This window comes from Chiloscyllium punctatum, chromosome 6 (genome assembly GCF_047496795.1).
Source record: "Chiloscyllium punctatum isolate Juve2018m chromosome 6, sChiPun1.3, whole genome shotgun sequence".
Lineage (NCBI taxonomy): Eukaryota > Metazoa > Chordata > Chondrichthyes > Orectolobiformes > Hemiscylliidae > Chiloscyllium > Chiloscyllium punctatum.
Genome location: NC_092744.1, coordinates 65,394,917 through 65,414,654, shown reverse-complemented (window position 1 = coordinate 65,414,654; position 19,738 = coordinate 65,394,917). Strand labels below are relative to the sequence as shown.

Below are 19,738 nucleotides of genomic sequence, written 5' to 3'. Positions count from 1 at the left end.
AAACTACCTCTGACATCTACCCTATATCTATCACCCCTTAACTTAAAGCTATGTCCCCTCATGCAAGCCATCGCCAACCGGAGAAAATGGCTCTCACTGTCTAACCTATCTAACCTTTGGATTTTTTTTAGATTAGGTTAAATTCCCAACAGTATAGAAACAGGCCCTTCAGCCCAATAAGTCCACACTAACCCTCCGAAGAGTAATCTATCCAGAACCATTTCCCTACCTTATATTTACCCTGAGTAACGCACCTAACACTATGGGAATTTAGCATGGCCAATTCGCCTGACCTGCACATCTTTGGATTGTGGGAGGAAAACACAGCCCCCAGAGGAAACCCACACAGACACGGGGAGAATGTGCAAACTCCATACAGACTGTCGTTCAAGGCAGAAATCGAACCCGGGTCCCTGATGCTATGAGGCAGCAGCACTAACCACTGAGCCACTGTGCTGCCGCTAAATTATCTTATATGTCTCAATTAAGTCGCCCCTCAACCTTCTTCTCTGTAACAAAAACAGCCTCAAATCCCTCAGCCTTTCCTCGTAAGACCTTTCCTCTATACCAAAGACACCCTAGTAAATCTCCACTGAACCCTTTCCAAAGCTTCAATGGTTTACGGGTAATACAAGCTTCATTAAACAGCTATCAGATTTTAAAGAAAGAGCTAACAAATGTGCACACAATCTCAGGGTGTCAGAGATATCACACAGGCATAGAATTGCCACAGTGTGGAAAGAGGCCATTCGGCCCATTGAGTCCTCACCTTTCCGCTTGAGGGCATCCCATTAGATTTCGACCCCTACCTTATCCTCAAGACTCCACATTTTCCATGACTAGTTTTATTCCCCGTAACCCCCTCAGTGATCCGCACCACCCCCCCCACCCTGAATCCACCTAATTTACATAGCTTTGGACTGTGGGAGGAAACCAGAGCACCCAGCAGACACGGGGAGAATGTGCAAACTCCACACAGTCACCCGATGGAACCAGGCCCCTTGCACTGTGAGGCAGCATTGCTAACCATTGAGTCATGAAGTTTTTTTTTGCAATGCAGTCAATATTCTAACATTGTTTTAAGGTGCCACAAAATGCAGAGATGAATTACCAATTAAACCTTTAGTGATTTTGGACAAGAAATAACTATTGACCAAGACAACAGGAGATGGCCCCTGCTCTCCTTCTACTAAAAAGATGAGATCTTTTACACCCATCGTGGGGAAGTGGCACCTTGGTTGAACATCTCATCTGAAAAGTGGTGCTTCAGAAGACACAGCAGCTCATCAATGCTACAATGTCAGATTACATTATGCAAGTTTCTAAATTTGGGTTCGCACTCGTGGACTTGTTGCATCAGTTATGTAAATTGACAAGGAGACATAATGAGCAATAGCTTAAGCAAAGTGCTTCAATCCATAATGATAACCTTCATCCAATTTTATCAACTCCCACCATCCAGTTCCTGAATGCAGTGACTCCTTCAGATCAATCGGAATAAACCTTTTCCATATGTCAACCATAAATTAGGCTGTCTGACTGTGTGTGGCATTACAGTGGTGTTCTGTATTTGTCTCATATTTGTGCAGATCAAAAGCAGAATCCTTGCTCATTGTTATTTCTTCCAAGAGAACACAGTGGTTAACTGCAAGCCTCACTCTTTCCCAAGTTATACTTCCTGCATGTACAGTAGTCCTTTAAAAGGTGTCACACTGTTGCATTCATACATATGTAAACTGCTCACAATGTGCGTCTGTCTGACTGCTTGGAGCAAGATAGACACTATGTGTGCATTGTACATATAAACTAATCCCGAAGGGCCCCCTTGTTGCATAGGTCAGTAAATATGCAGCACCAAATACTAATAAATTTTGTATTCAAATTAAAATGTTCACACATGTCACAAACATCTATTGTTAAGTTTAAGCTGTTGATCACAAATTAAATAAATTGCACCTGGACTATGTAATTAATCCTTACCAAGATTCTCATTTGTTCAACCCCTCCAGTTCAGGCAATAAGCATGACACAATATTTTTCAGATGAGGTTTCAGTAATTTATAATTAGAATGCATGTCCAATAAAAGAAATGAGGTTACTATCATCTTGTAAGATATCTACCATGCTTAAAATAAATAGAGGAAGCGGCAATGATCCACTTCAGTAAGTAATGGCACTGTCATGCCGCAAATTAATTCCTTAAGATTGGTTTCAGTAAAAATGTAGAAATTTGTAGAAACAGATAGCTGTTACTATGGTGATTGTAACAGGGATTTTGAGAAGGCATATTTAGAAAGTTGGCTTTGGTGAAAAAAAAGCCCAAAATTGATGATTGCTGAAAAACTATTTTCAATCTGCTCAATCGCAATTTCACTTCAATTTCAGCTACCTGGATTGGGGTAAAATAAAGGAGTCAGAGCGCTCAACCGAAGTTTTCCATCCAATCATTTGTAGTAAGTCTAGCTCAAAGTACTGACATAATGAACATGATAATTTTGCTTCACTAAACAAAATGCAACCATAATTAATGATTAATGTTACAACCAGATAATAAGACAACAGTTCTGGACCATGCTAACATGACATATCAAATTATCAAGCTTCTATAAATATTTGCCAATACTGCATTGTGATTGGTTCTTGAAGGTTTGAATGCAAATAAAAGTGCAATACCTCTTTTGTAGTTGTGGTTGACCCCGAAACTGTGTCCTGTTTAGGGAAGGAGAAAAAAAATACAATTTCAGTTGAGAAGCTTATTGAGGAAAATAATAATAATTGCAGACGTTCATAATGAACTTTACCAAAAATGCTTGTGAAAAAGAAATTCATAAGATGGATAATGCTAATACTAACTTGAGTGTGGTTTTGGATAGGGATAAAATGGGCTCGATTGTACAAATTGTTGTGTGCCCCACTCTCCCGATTGATAAGTCAGGTGTGAGCCCGTATCCCAACTCTGAAAGCCTGCAGCTTTGCAGTGATATCACTATTGGACAAAGGAGCCACAAGGCACTACAATGCCCACTAACTGGTTGTTAAGGAACTTCAATTGTCCTAACAGTAGGGGGAAGGTTGCCTGATACCTTTCTTAAACCACACAATAGGCTGAGCAGAAGGGCAGTGGGAAAGCCACAAAGCTATGTTTTTTACAAGCTACCTCTATCACAACCTCCCTCCCCTCCTAGGCTGTCCGATGGTCTCCTCAGATTAGAATGAATTGGTACGATTGTTTGTGATGTCACTGTACAATAATCTGTAAACTCAGCAATTACACACAAATAATTGAATCCCTACAGTGTGGAAGCAGGCCATTCGGCCCATAAACCCACACTGACCTTCTGGAGAGCATCCCACCCAGATCCAACTCATATTCCTGAAATCCTTCATTTCCCATGGCTAATTCAACTAACCTGCAGATCTTTGGATTGTAGGAGGAAACAAGTGCACCCGGGAGAAACTCGCACAGACATGGGGAGAACATACAAACTCCACACAGTCACCCGAGACTGGAATTGAACTAGGGTCCCCGGCACTGGGAGGCACCATTGCTGACCACTGAGCTACCGTGCCACCCAACAAAGTCCAGCATAAATTGACTAAGACATATGGACTGGTCAACCTCCATCATTCTGAAATTTAATAGTATCGAAAACTAAGTTTTTGGAGCTGGCTTGAGCTCAGAAAACAACTTTAGATGCAACAAAATAGAAAATGATGGAAACATCTCGCAGGTTGGGCAGCATCTGTAGTGAGAAACAGAATTAACATCTCAGGTCAATAACCTTTCATTACAAAGCTTAGAAATGTCATTGGCTTCAAGCGAGTACAGAGAGCCAGAAAAAGAGAGGGAAGAAAGATGGATAAAGAACAGAAGGCAAGCTCCATGCTCGGATAAAAGTGGGAGAAAATAAATGACAAACAAAGATGGCAGATTTCCTTCACCAAAACAAGATTAGTGAATCCATGGAGTTTTGCAAAAACCTGGTCGTTTCAGGCATTTTCCAATGATCCCATTCAGAGATGCTAGTAGACACCTCTGAAGCAGATGGCACCTGATCCCAGCCTCCCTGGCAGTTTCATTGTCTCCTTACTGAAACTTTCCCACACCACAATTAATTGAGTTGAAATTCCCCAGCTGATGTTGTGGGATTTGAACAGATTGCTCTGGTTTTGGGGCCTCTACATTATTAGTACCATGATAAAGCAAAATGTCTGCCCCAATTTTCATTTTTAATCCAATCGGTCAGATTCGCAAACAAAAATATCAATTGACTAAGACTGCTTCTTATTTAGCAAGATCATGGTAATTGTGAAATTAGGACAGATTCAATGTTATCCATAAACCATAGCAACACAGGAACAGAAGTAGACCACCCATCTCAATGAGTCTGTCCTTCCATTCATTCTGATCATTGCTGATAGAACTCTTCAATGCCCTTTTACTTAGTCCATCTCTATAACCTTGTACACCACTGCTGTCAGAAATATATCAATCTCCATCTAAAATGAACCTCAAAATTGAGCTTCCAGAGCCTTCTGTAGTAGAGAATTCCAAAAGTTCATCACCTGGGGTTCAAAAGAAATTCTTCATCAAGTATTAATGTTCAGCATTGTCTATGAAAAAAAACTAAGTTTAGTTAATTTCTTTTACTCATTTAGTGGCTTGTCCAGTATTTATTGCCCATCTCTAATTACCCAGAGGGCAGTTAAGAGTCAACCACATTGCTGCGGGTATGGAGTCACATGTAAGCCAAACCAGGTAAGGGTGGTAGTTTCCTTCCCTAAAGGGCATTAGTGAACCAGATGTTTTTTGTTCTGACAATTGACAACGATTCTTGGTCATTATTAGACCCTTAATTCCAGATTTGTTTTTAGATATATTGAATTTAAATTCCATCATCTGCCACAGTGGGAGTCAAACCCAGGTTCCCTGGAACATTACCTGGTTCTGTGGATTAACAGTGCAGCAGTAATACCATGATTTATTGGACTGAGGTGTTAAAAATTGACCACAACCACCTGATGAAGGAGCAGCACTCTGAAAGCTAGTGCTTCCAAATAAACCTGTTGGACTATAACCTGGTGTTGTGCAACAATACCACCACGCTATCACCTCTCCCATACAGAATCACTAAACATAATGAAGCTACATTAAACTGAAAGTCACAATCTATTAGGTTTGACAATAAAGTCCAGATTCAGAGCAAAACCCCTTTCCCTCTTAAATCCCTTGATTGACCATACAAGTCTGTTTTCATTCACATTCTTCATACAATGCAGGTTGTTTTGAAGCAGGCAAGAAACTCTCACTAACCCCTAATGGTATCCACTTCGGTGAGATGCAGTCAATTAATTTGAAAACTGTGCAATTAAAGAAAAGGGCTGAGATCATATCATTGAAGTTGTCATACTGGCTTTGTAGCCCAGAATACAAAATGCGAAAACGAAGAGATAAAGCTGAACTGAGAAAGGTTAAACATGTGTCAATGAAAAATAGAACTCATTAAAAGCATCGTATTATATAGAAGTGGAGCAACTGATTACATTGTAAATATTTCATTAGATTAAAATGTTAAAGCCCTTCAATACCCTCAGAACCAGGAGAGGGCCAGATAGTGCTAACCAGATAATTGTGTGCCCGGGGCTGAGTTCTTCTACAACGTATGCAAGAAGTGTTCATTGATTAGCACACAGTAAGTTCTAACACCATGCTGGGCTGGAATCACACTTCAAAAGCTCTGCTTCTTCCAGAGCGCCACAAACACTACTGCAACTCTCATCTGTCAGAGCATAGCATGTATAATGGTAGTTATGGGAGGTCAGTCAAGGTACTACAACATAGAATTTGACAGGCAGCCAAATCATTTAAAACCTAATCTCTTACAACTGGAATGAAAAAATATTGTGCAATGTGTTTTTGTGAAATACAGAAAAAGCAGGGCACAAATGGAAAAGGGCCACAATTACATTTCTTTACACTTGCAGCACAAATGAGGTCAAGCAATGAGCTGCAAAGCAGTTTCCAAATCAAAGTAGAGCAGCTCAGATCGGTTTCTCAATGCCATCTCTGGCTATTCCAAGTAAATGCAGTATCGAATCGCAATCCAATGAGAATTCCTGCCCCAGATTTAGTGATTCCAAGTCTCCTGGTATGATCAGCATTTGTGCGCTCTTGACATGGCACCTTGCATCCCTTGTGTTAGGGTTAAGGATGTCACAGAGTCCTGGAGAGGAGTCAACAGCCACAGTTTGTGATCCATGTCAGCATCAATTTCTTAGGTAAGGCGGTATGATGAGATCTGAAAGCAGATTTGAGGAAGCTTGAAAGTATTTGGACATGCACGACCCCTAAAACAGTCAGATCCAGATTGCTTGCTAGTCCTGTGCATTAGTGAGCATATTAGGAGGAGAACTGTGTGACTGAACACATAGCTAGAAAGAGAGAAAGAGAGAGAGTGTGAGTGAGTGAGTGAGTGAGTGAGTGAGTGAGTGTGTGTGAGAATGTAAGTGAGAGTGAGCATGTGATTGTGAGTGAGCATGTGAATGTGTGTGAGAGTCAGGAGTGTGTGAGTGAGAGTGTGTGTGTGTGTGAGAGAGGGAGAGAGAGAGAGAGAGAGAGAGAGAGAGAGAGAGAGAATGTGTGTGTTTGTCAGCGTGTGAGTGAGAGAGTCTGAATGAGTGAGAGATAGAGTTCAGGTGCTTTGGGACCACTTCTGGGGCATATGTTGTACAACTTGGATGGGCTGCATCCTTGCAGGACTGGAATGAACATCCTCACAGGGAGATTTGCTAGTGCTGTGGGGACAGGGGTTGTTTTTAAATCAAACTTCGCAGTGGGTGTCAACCTGAGAGGGAACTCGGATTTAAGGGAAGCAGAATTGTTAAAAGAAAACAGAAACTAAACAGCAAAAACTGAAGATAGATGAATTAATGGCAATCACCAAGTAATATCAAAATATTGAAATTTGTTAATAATTAGAAATTACATGGCCTTGAACTTTAACTGTCCAGCCATCCCTATCATTGAGTGGGACAGTAGAAATATCTTGATTAAGTATCATAGTTTCATTTAATTAAAGAGTCCCTGCCAATAAGGAGAGCATTTGGTTCGCCACTGGGATTTCATGCGCATTCTCTGCCTCCCTGTCAATGACTCTCCCACATCCACAGTTCAGCAATTCCCAGGATGGTGATAGAGGTTACCATTGACCAGAAAATGAACTGGACTAGCCATTTTAATACATTTGCTAAAAGAGCAAATCTGAAGCTAGAAATCCTGCAGTGATAACTCACTTCCCATCTCTTCAAAGCCTATCCACCTCAAGGCACAATTCAGGAATGTGATGGTGATAAAGTATTGGGGAGTCAATGGTTAAAAGTCTCCATTTTGTAAGTCTCTATTTTGCAATAATAATTTGCCTTACAAGTTCAAAATGGCAGCTGCAGTCACAGTGACAGTGAGAATATGAATTACAAGAATGCAGGACTCTCTGCATAACCTTGGAGATGTTTCTGTATACACTTCTTCCCAGTACTATGATTAGGCCGATCAATAGAACATTGTTAATCGGCTTGTTTTATCTACTTTTACTTATGACAACTTAACATTAAAATGTGTGGGAATGATAAAATATGCTGCCTTAGAAATCAGAGATCAGTTATTGGTATATTCAGGGTCATCTCTGATACCCTAGATTTTTGTCGATTGATCTCTCACCGGCTTAATTACAAATAAGAGAGTGCTATTTTGCAACCTATGAGTGGTCCAAGAATTTTTAAGTCAACAATGGAATACTCCTCACTTGCCTAGATGGGTGCAGCCCCAACAACACTCAAGAAGCTTGATGCCATCTGGGACAAAGCAGCCTGCTTAATTGGCTCCACGTCCACAAACATTCACTCTCTCCACCAAACACATGCTCAATAGCAGCAGTGTGCACAATCTACAAAATACACTGTAGAAATATCCGAAGGCTCGTCACACAGCACCTTCCGAACACACGACTACTTCCACTTAGGACGACAGGGGCAGCAGATACATGGGAACACCACTGCTTGCAATTCCCCTTCCAAACTACTCACTGTCCTGACTTGGAATTATGTCACTGTTCCTTCACAGTGGCTGGGTCAAAATCCTGGAATTCCCTCCCTAATGACATTGTGGGTCTACCATTTACCTAAGCGGTTCAAGATAGGCAAACAGGGATGGATACTAAATGCTGGCCCAGCCAGTGACACTCACATTCCACAGATTAAGTTAAAAAAAAAGTGAAAGGGAAAAGCGAATGTGACATTTAACAACATCTGCCCAGAGATAAGCATGCAGAGAAAGGGCTCCAGGTAAAAAAAACAGAAAGTAAGGTGTAATCATTTATACCTGCACATGAGAGAGGAGGCAGCAGTTCTTACTCTTTACAAACTACGAGTGAGACCAAAAGATTGATGTAAAAGACTCACTCAAGTGTTGCTGTGCTAACAGGAAAAAAGCTACTTATTTTGAGTTAGCCAGCAAACAGAAGGCTGTTAAGAACAGACCCCTGGTTCAAAGAAACAAAGTTTGGGAAGAACTAAAGAAATTAATTTGGTAATGTTCAAAGTGTTGAGTGAAGGGGACTATTCACAAGGAAATAACATTTACCTTGCTAGGGCAGGGAGAAGAGACACTGTTAAAGCCAGAAGGGCTCGGATCTTTATATATGACCTTATAAAGGGTTTTTTTCAGTTGTAATGTGTTTGCAGGGAATACTTTTTTCTGAATTTCATTGCACTAGCTGTCTATGAAGTTGTATTTAGAAAATGATGACTTTGGTGTGCTTGTTACAATAAAATTCTTAAAACGTGGAAGTTTGGTGATCCTTTTCAGAATGAAAGGTCAATGGAAATTTTCTATTGTTACAAGTTATCAGTCTCTACCTTGAAAAGAAATAGTCTAATATATAAAGTTCAGAGCAGATACCAGTACACACACAAATTCAAATACATTTTCAGAGATGTTTTGCGGCTTTATCTGGCAGACTCTCTGAAAGCCTGTTTAGTGCGTTGGCCTTTTAATGCTGACCAGTTCTCAAGGTGTTTGCATGCACATTTTGTAATGAAGATATGATCGTTGATTGTATTCATTTAGCAGGTCTTCATTATTTTTAAGGTACCGCATTGAAGAATGAAAGATATGGCTTTGGGCATACATTGATTGATAAATCATATGCCATCATAAACCATTTTTATTTTCACTAGTTATGTTTACATTTGACATAGAACTACATTATTTGGGTAGAAGAAATATATTCCTAAAAGCAACATCTTAAAATGCATGGATCCAGGTGCACAAAATTGGTTGTGTGTTATATCATTGTGATCACGCAAATTGGAATTTAAAAACAAAAAGGTGTAGTAATTTTCAGACAGCCGGCAAATAAACAAAGGCACAAATTGTTGGCGAAATGCAGTAGATCCGGCAACATCTATGGATAGCCTGCTTTCTCTGTCAGATGCTGGACAGACCTGCTGCATTTCTCCAGCAATTTTTGTTTTTGTTTTAGATCTTCAGCAGTTGTTTGTGTTACATTGGAGAACAAACAGTTTTATTTGACTATATGCTCCTGTGTCGATTCAATAACTAATTCATAAAGCCATGAAATCAGGTTACGTGGCCAAAAAGATGCCACCGGTACTCTCCGTTTGGATTAGATTCCCTACAGTGTGGAAAGAGGCCCTTCAGCCCGACAAGTCCACACCAACTCTCCAAAGAGTAACCCATCCAGGCACATTCTCCTACCCAATATTTACCCCATATGTGGCAATTTAGCATGGCCAATTCACCTAACATGCACATCTTTTGGATTGTGGGAGGAAACCACACAGACACGGGGAGAATGTACAAACTCCACACAGACAGTTGCCCAAGGTGGGAATTGAACCCTAGTCCCTGCCGCTGTGAGGTAGCAGTGCTAACCACTGAGCCACCGTGCCACCCTGTTAAGGAGTGAACATTGTTCATTAGCACAAAATATTAAAGCAACTTCAAAACTTGAAAAAAACTGATATTTCAAAAAATTACAGCAAGTCTAGTGTGTAATACCAATATTAATTAAAAATACTTAGAATCTCTGTGGATAACAACTAAGGGCTCTCCACTACCACCTTTGATATCTAAAATAGAAAGAGCAGGGAAAGAACATGTAATGCAACTGAATGGTTCACATGAAGAAAGAGACAGACTGACTTGAGGGACTGAATGGCTTGTTTCTGTATGATTCTTTAATGGCACTGCTGCCTGGAGGTGTCAGAATGATTAATTTATAAGAAGCTAGCTTGTCCTTACTTTACCAGGATTTCTGTCCCTTTTTCTGAAATGTTATGGCAGAGGTCTATCTATTTAATAAGCAGATGAAATTTTGTGTGAAAATCATGAGAAAACTAGGCAGCTAGCCGTTTCATTGCAAGTCCCCAAACGTGGGCTGGCACCAGCAATGACTCACTGCAATTGTCTAAATAGAGAGTGTGACGAGTAAGCCATGTACTTGGAAACTGTTCCCTTTGTTGTAGGATGTACTTTGAAGTCCTTTAACACCCGTGAAGAACCGCCTCAAGGTAATTTGCCTGTACCTTCAAGTCACAGAAATCCAGACAGAACAAAGACTAATGAGAACAAGATGCTTCGTGCACTGAAAGGGAAAATAAAGAATTCGCCGGCAAAGAATTCACTTTTTTATCTCTAGCCACCAACTGCCACCTGATTCAGAGCTCAACAAAGCACAAGATTTTCCCTCTCATGAACACAATACACATTTCCTAGAATTACCTACAATTCCATGACCTACAGTGAATGGACCCATATAACAATGTTTTTTAAAAACATGAAAATTGGAGATTTGAGGAGTTACCATGTCAGAGAAATACAGCACGGAAACAGGCCCTTATGTCCAACTCATCCACGCCGACCAGATATCCCAACCTAATCTAGTCCCATCTGCCAGCACCTGACCCATATCCCTGTAAACCCTTCCTATTTGTATACCCATCCAGATACCTTTTATATGTTGCAATTGTACCACACATGTACCACCCTCTACATGAAAAGGTTGCCCCTTAGGTCTCTTTTATATCTTTCCCCTCTCACACTAAACCTATGCCCTCTAGTTCTGGACTCCCCCACCCCAGGGAAAAGACATTGTATATTTACCCTATCCATGCCCCTCATGATTTTATAAACCCTTATTAGGTCACCCATCAGCCTCTGTCGCTCCAGGGGGGTTCAGAAAAGATTTAGAAGGATGTTGCCAGAGTTGGATGGTTTGAGCTATAGGGAGAGGCTTGTCTACCCTGTTTTCCAACACACAAACAAGGCAGGAGGGCGCGGGCAACCCTGCCTGACCCTGCATCTGATCGAGAAGCTGATTCCCTCCCATTGATTGAGACTGCAGTAACAATGTTTGTGTAGAGCAGTCAGGTTCAATCCCTCCCCAAAGCCCATTTTGGAGGGTACATCCTACATATAGGTGTGTGATATCCTGTAATAGGCATTTGCCTGGTCCAGGCATTAACCCCCATATCCTGCATGTATGCGATCGTATCCCCGGCGAGTGGGAGACTCTCTAAGGTCATCCAGCTCAATACAGCACAGGTTTGGCTGGAGAGAATCCCCAATCCCAGAGCAGATCTAATCCGGTTGGTGATGACTTTAGACAGGAATTTTTAATCTGCTTTTGTCGGTGATATTGGTCCCCAATTTCTAATTGCCTCCCTCTCCCCCTTCCGCTTGTATATGAGGGTGATGATTCTTTTCCTCATGGATTTGCACATGCTACCTCTTAGAAGCATACCATCATCCACTCCCAGCAGATCCTAGCTAATCAAGTCCCACAGAGCTGAATACAGCTCAACTGATAAGCTGTCACTTCTGGGAATTTTAATCTTTTCCAAGGACTTAAGGGAGAAAGTGAGGATTGCAGATGCTGGAGATCAGAGCTGAAAATGTGTTGCTGGAAAAGCGCAGCAGGTCAGGCAGCATCCAAGGAACAGGCGAATCGATGTTTCGGGCATAAGCCCGAACTTAAAGTTCCAGAAGAAGGGCTTATGCCCGAAACGTCAATTCTCCTGTTCCTTGGATGCTGTCTGACCTGCTGCGCTTTTCCAGCAACACATTTTCAGATAAGGACTTAAGGGGCTTGGTCAGCTCATCCAGAGATAACAGCTGGTCCAGCCTCTCCCATGGGCTGTTGATTAAGACCTCTGTGACAGAGGACAGGAATTACCCCGGGAGGCTGCACTATCTGTGGGCCTCATGTCTGGCAATGAAAGGATTTGCTGATCCTCAGGATGTCAGACTGAGATGACGCTACTGAGCCATCTTCTTCCTTCAGACTGCTGAGCACACAGAGCTCTCCCTGTGTATATTCTTGAAGGAGAAATATGAGCACGCCTCATCCTGCTCCTTGGCACGGACACTGGACTGGAAGATTATCTTGGAGATCTCCAAGGCAAAGACCAAGGCTTGCTGGCTCTTCACCTCCTGGAGCTTCTCCGTGATGTCAGCCCCATCATCCACAGGAGGAGAAAGATCTGCATGATTGTCTGGAGTTTGGACAGTTTTCCCCATCCGTCTCTCACCTTCTGAACATCTTTGAGTACGAAGAACCTCTAGATGCTCCCCTTAGCAGTTTCCCACCAGTCCACTAGAAATTCAAAGAAGGACTTCATTGTTCTCCAGTCTTAGCAGTCTCATTTGGGTTCCTTAGTGTTTTCCGGGGTTAAAAGTTTCACATTTGTCTTCATTTTCTGGCCGCCTGGTTGTCCTGTAGGTGACAATCAGTCAGCAGAAGGCAATGGATCTGACCAGGAAAAGTTGGGTCAGAAACAGGAAATTATCCTTGAGTAGATAGGCCCATCTGGCCATGACCAGGTGTATCTGTCTGATCAACTGGTGTACCTTCCTCCAGCTTCTTCACATTCATCCTGACTGTGTTCCAGACACCCTGCCTGAGGCTCAGACACTTGCAGCAGTCATAGCATTGATTGGCTGGACCCTGAATTGGTGTTGGGCCGAAGCCTGCATAAAGATCCACAAAGTTAGAGACAAAAAAACTGCAGATGCTGGAATCCAAGGTAGACAAGCAGGAGGCTAGAAGAACACATGGCAGCATCAGGAGGTGGAGAAGTCAACATTTCGGACGGAAGAAGGGTTACACTCGAAATGTTCTTCCAGCCTCCTGCTTGTCTACCTAAAGATCTACTAACAGCAGCTCACCTCAACTGACAATCCACTAACAACCAATCCAGTGACGATCTCGAAATTCTCTGATGACCTGCAATATGGAAGTTACACTTGATCTTAACCAAAAGGCCAAGAAGGGGATGACTAACAGTGTTGATAATTGGCAGTCCTTTTGTAATTTAGTTGACAGTTCAGATCAGACTGAATATTAATCATGTGTCCAAAGAATATTGATTCAGAACATTAGAATTTTAATTTATACAATAATGCTGGCTGCAGTAGAAATAGCAACATTCTGAAGCTTTTGCAAATGGCTGTGAATCAGAGCTCACATGTGGAAGGAGGTGAAGAGAAAAATCTGCCACACCTCTTTCTCAAGATAGGAGCAGCAGGGAGAACTGGACATGTTAAATTCACACATGCCTTTGTGTATACAAAGGGAGTTTTTAAGTTGGTTCGAGTTTTAACAAGTAAAATTACAGGCTCATAATTGCAAAGCTATAGTTAGAAATTTTCATTCCAGTTATTTATAATAAAAATTCATTCTTATTCAATACAGAAACTCACTTCATGATTCCCATCAACTTGGTATAAAAGACAGATAAATTGGGGAATTCTGTATACTTATTAAAATCTTTGACTCTTGCAATGACTCCAGGAACAACATATGCACTTTCCTAGTGCAATATTACGTCTGCTACAAATGAAAAAAGTAAAGTATTTCAGATGCTGGTGATCTGAAATAAAAGCAGCAAGACTGGTGAACACAGCAGGTCCAGCAGCATCCAAGGATATATATATAGAGAGAGAGAGAGAGGGAAGAGCAAATGCTCTTCTCAGAACTTCCATTTGCTCAGCACTTTCTGTTTTTATTTCTGGTGAGAATGTGCCTGGTGCAGGACAGGAGTCATTGCCTTGCAGGTTCAGCTCTGCTCAGAAAGACCTGGTGGCTTTGGGAAAAGCTTGTGTCTTCACACATTCACGCTTCTAACATGTTATTTCTTAAAGCGCATTTCTGCACTAATTGTTTCCTGGCGATTGATTTCTTTGTCGCTTAGCTCTCAGCAATCCTCAAAGAGCTTGAGACACCCTGACCCTTTTTTCACACCAGGAAGGCTTTCTCCACCTTCCTCCTGTGACAGGAACTTCCCTCGATCAACCGTACTAGCAGCCAAAGCCTCAGTTATCATGACATGTCCTTGTGATTGTTGCAGCCCACCACAACCATATTGCTGATTCACAACCTAGATAGAGGCTGGGAATATGAGAAGTCACCAGTACCATTTGTTCATGCACAGGCCATGACAACCACCTTTGTTTGCTATCCTCGTGTTCGTCATCCACTTATTTGCTTACTTATTCATTTGGAGAGGTCTTCAAAATATTGCTCCTACGTCAGATTTTTCACAAACGTTACCCAACTAAGCATCTCCTAAATCATCTCACAATACTCCATAAGGCTTTACAATTTTCAAAGCCATCTTAAGTTATCATGAGCTGTGCCAGTCACTGCTGGATAAGCACCTCTCTACAATTACTGCAGAGGCATCGCAATGCCTAGAGATTCTGAAACATGCAAAGTGACTGTACTGACAAATGAGGCTTTAAGTTCTGCATCCACTTCCCAAATGTAAGTGTTTCGATGCAAAAAAGCTCTGTCATCTTCTCAGTTCACTGATGAAGGTGACCACGGCAAGTGTTAAGTCAAAAAATGTCACTGTTCTGCACCTGAATTGTCCTTTCCATCACATATTCAAAAGGTGGAAATAATCAATAGCTCATGCCTATTCATTACATGAGTTTTGCTTCACACACATCACCATGAGTTCAACCATTAGCTTGTGCTTTCACAATACTAAGCTCCATATTTAGTCCTCCACTGACATATGTAGACCATACATCTGATATTATACATTGTATCATGTTTCTTGCTTTTACAACCTCAGAGATTCTATATTATCTTTCTTTTCTAGATATATTTTTTCCTAAATGCCTCTTTCACTAATGGGCTTCTGGTGCGTGAAATTAAACTCCGCCTGGCAGGGTGACCTTGTGTTGCAAGGCAACACATCCAAGTAAAGCTATTATTTAACACGCAATCCAAGATGATCCATCAGGCTTTATCAGTGAGGGAATATAATTAGAACAGGACTTGAAGAAATGTTGATGCATTTAAAAATAATCAATTATCTAATAGACACCAACTTAGCAAGGCCATACGGTGGAAAATGTGATCGTTTTTTCTGATTTCCTTTCAAAGTACTGTTTTACACACACACTTTCATCAAGCACAAAAAAAGTTTAATATCGGAGACATTTTCAGTGCAATGCTCTGCAAGTCACAAATGAGTTTACTCGATTAGAAATGCTCTTTCTGGATGCATTGTGAAAAGTGGGATACCATGTACATAGTCTTGCGGCGCACCAGTACCATGCTAAGTGAGACAGATCTAGGACAGGCCCAGTGCGAGGGTTGTTCAGTGTACGGAAGGGAGGAGGATGCAACACTGCAAGAACAGCTGTGAAGAAAGGTCACTGGAGTTGAAATGTTAATTCTGGTTTTTCTCCACAGATCTGCCAGACCAGCAACTTCTGCTTTTGTTTCAGATCTTCAACATCTTCATTTCTTTGTTTCAGTTTACCATTTATTGTTTGCTTTGGTGACTATTGTAATATTTCTTCTGTTTGTTTAATACTGTTGGTTTTATTCTTTTAGTGAATACCTGGGATTCACCTATTTTATAAAAACAATTGCTGGTCCCTCACCAAATTGCAAAGAAAAAGGGAAATCTGGACCTAGATCACAACATGGACAACTGAAGGTGTTGTGAGCCATCTGCAGCACAGAATCCTATTTAACCACAATCTGTAAAGTCATGGCTTGGCTTATTCCTCACCCTTCCATTACAATAAAACCAGGGAACCAATCCTGGTTCAAAGAAAAGTGCAGAAGGTATGCAGGAGCAGCAACAAGGCAAACCTAAAATTAAGGAACAAATTATTGCAGATGCTGGAATCTGTACTGAAAACAACAAATGCTGGAGATCACAGTGGGTCAGACGGCAGCCATGGAGAGAGCAAGCTAACATTTTTAGTCTAGATGACTCTTCATCACAGTCATCTAGACTCAAAATGTTAGCTTGCTCTCTCGCCATGGATGGTGCGGCTGTGATCTCCGGCTTTGTTGTTTTCAAACTTAAAATTAAGATCCAATCTGGTGAAGCTATAACACAAAATTATATGCAGGCCAAATACCTGTGGTGGAATTCACATGCAATCAACTAAGCTAAGCAATTCCATAACCAATGGATCCAATCAAAGTTCTGCTGACCTGCCACATCGCATTGGGAATGCTGGTGGAGAATTAGTTAACTATCCAGAATAAGAAGCGTCACAAGTAACCCATCAACCAACTGCAGTGACAGTAGACTCTACTATGTACAAGGTGTATTAAAACAGTAGCTTACTAAAACTATCCTGACAGGAATTTCCAAACCTGTCAAAGAAGTACATAAAGTACTTCTCACCATGTGTAAGTTGACCTTCAATGGCCACAACTTGGAACAACATTTATTGCTGCCATCAGTGACACTGCGTTAAAATCTAGATCCTCCTTCCTAGCAGAACTATAGATGTACCTATGAAGATGAAATGTACCTGTTCAATGTAGGTCATCACTATAGAGTCATCGAGATACACATCAAGGAAACAGACCCTTCAGGCCAACTCATCCATGCTAACCAGATATCCTAAACTAATCATGTCTCATTTGCCAGTACGTGGACTATATCCTTCTAAACTCTTCCTATTCATATACCCATCCAGTTGTCTTTTAAATGTTGCAATTGTACCAGCCTCCACCACTTCCTCTGGCAGCACATTCCAAATGCGCACCACCCTCTGCGCAAAAATGTTGTCCCTTAAGGTCCCTTTTATATCTTTCCCCTCTCACCCTAATCCTATGCCCTCTAGTTCTGGACTCCCCCACCCCAGGGAAAAGACCTTGTCTATTTACCCTTTCCATCCCCCTCATGATTTTATAAACCTCTGTAAGGTCACACCTCAGCCTCCTACCCTCCAGGGCCTTCAAGAACAATTAATGATAAGCAGAAAATTATGGCTAGAGACATAAACATCCCATGAAAGAATTTTTAGAAATGCTGGCTGTTATATACCACAACTGACTTTTCTTCAGATTGGACGAGATGAAAGACAGACATCCACTCCTTTCCAATTCTACCTGCTTTACAATTCTGTTCGCTTTTAGAGTCATAGAGTCATAGAGATGTACAGCATGGAAACAGACCCTTCTGTCTAACCCATCCATGCCGACGAGATATCCCAACCCAATCTAGCCCCACCTGTCAGCACCCAACCCATATCCCTCCAAACACTTCCTACTCATATACCCATCCAAATGCCTCTTAAATGTTGCAATTGTACCAGCCTCCACCACTTCCTCTGGCAGCTCATTCCATACACGTACCACCTTCTGCGTGAAAAAGTTGCCCCTTAAGTCTCTTTTATATCTTTTCCCTCTCACCCTAAATCTATGACCTCTCGTTCTGGACTCTCCGAACCCAGGGAAAAGACTTTGCCTATTTATCCTATCCATGCCCCTCATAATTTTGTAAACCTCTATAAGGTCACTCCTCAGCCTCCGACGCTCCAGGGAAAACAGCCCCAGCCTGTTCAGCCTCTCCCTATAGCTCAAATCCTCCAACCCTGGCAACATCCTTGTAAATCTTTTCTGAACCCTTTCAAGTTTCACAACATTTTTCCGATAGGAAGGAGACCACAATTACACGCAATATTCCAACAGTGGCCTAACCAAATTCCTGATGAAGGGCTTTTGCCCGAAACGTTGATTTCGCTGTTCGTTGGATGCTGCCTGAACTGCTGTGCTCTTCCAGCACCACTAATCCAGTATTTGGTTTTCAGCATCTGCAGTCATTGTTTTTACCAACGTCCTGTACAGCCGCAACATGAACTCCCAACTCCTGTACTCAATACTCTGACCAATAAAGGAAAGCATACCAAATGCCTTCTTCACTATCCTATCTACCTGCGACTCCACTTTCAAGGAGCTATGAACCTGCACTCCAAGGTCTCTTTGTTCAGCAACACTCCCTAGGACCTTACCATTAAGTGTATAAGTCCTGCTAAGATTTGCTTTCCCAAAATACAGCACCTCGTATTTATCTGAATTAAACTCCATCTGCCACTTCTTAGCCCATTGGCCCATCTGGTCAAGATCCTGTTGTAGTCTGAGGTAACCCTCTTCGCTGTCCACCACACCTCCAATTTTGGTGTCATCTGCAAACTTACTAACTGTACCTCTTATGTTCACATCCAAATCATTTATGTAAATGACAAAAAGTAAAGGACCCAGCACCGATCCTTGTGGCACTCCACTGGTCACAGGCCTCCAGTATGAAAAACAACCCTCCACCACCACCCTCTGCCTTCTACCTTTGAGCCAGTTCTGTATCCAAATAGACAATAGACAATAGGTGCGGGAGTAGGCTATTCTGCCCTTCGAGACTGCACCACCATTCAATATGATCATGGCTGATCATCCTTAATCAGTATCCTGTTCCTGCCTTATCTCCATAACCCTTAATTCCACTATCCTTGAGAGCTCTGTCCAACTCTTTCTTAAATGAATCCAGAGACTGGGCCTCCACTGCCCTCTGGGGCAGAGCATTCCACACAGCCACCACTCTCTGGATGAAGAAGTTTCTCCTCATCTCTGTCCTAAATGGTCTAACCCTTATTTTTAAGCTGTGTCCTCTAGTTCAGTACTCACCTATCAGCAGAAACATGCTTCCTGCCTCCAGAGTGTCCATTCCTTTAATAATCTTATATGTCTCAATCAGATCCTCTCTCAGTCTTCTAAACTCAAGGGTATACAAGCCCAGTCGCTCCAGTCTTTCAGCGCAAGGTAGTCCCGCCATTCCAGGAATTGACCTCGTGAACCTACGCTGCACTCCCTCAATAGCCAGAATGTCTTTCCTCAAATTTGGAGACCAGAACTGCACACAATACTCCAGGTGTGGTCTCACCAGGGCCCTGTACAACTGCAGAAGAACTTCTTTACTTCTATACTCAATCCCTCTTGTTATGAAGGCCAGCATGCTATTAGCCTTCTTCACTACCTGTTGTACCTGCATGCTTACCTTCATTGACTGGTGTACAAGAACACCCAGATCTCTTTGTACTGCCCCTTTACCGAAATTGATTCCATTTAGGTAGTAATCTGCTTTCCTGTTCTTGCCACCAAAGTGGATAACCATACATTTATCCAAATTAAACTGCATCTGCCATGCATCTGACCACCCTGTATTCCATGAGATCTAATCTTGCTAATCAGTCTCCCATGGGGAACCTTGTCGAATGCCTTACTGAAGTCTATATAGATCACATCTACTGCTCTATCCTCATCAATCTTCTTTGTTACTTCTTCAAAAAACTCAATCAAGCTTGTGAGACATGATTTCCCACGCATAAAGCCATGTTGACTAT

General features: G+C 41.8%; 1 protein-coding gene across 2 annotated transcripts in view; it reads right to left on the bottom strand.

Moving 5' to 3' along the window:
- Nucleotides 1-19,738, bottom strand: part of clstn2a (calsyntenin 2a) — a 556,740-nt gene that overhangs the window by 407,045 nt on the left and 129,957 nt on the right. Inside the window, exon 3 of one of the 2 annotated variants that reach the window (XM_072572818.1) lies at nt 2,674-2,709. The exons of the other annotated variant lie outside the window; for it this stretch is intronic. Within the exon in view, the coding sequence (XP_072428919.1) occupies nt 2,674-2,709 (36 nt within the window). The remainder of the gene's footprint in view (nt 1-2,673; nt 2,710-19,738) is intronic. 2 annotated transcript variants of the gene reach the window in all.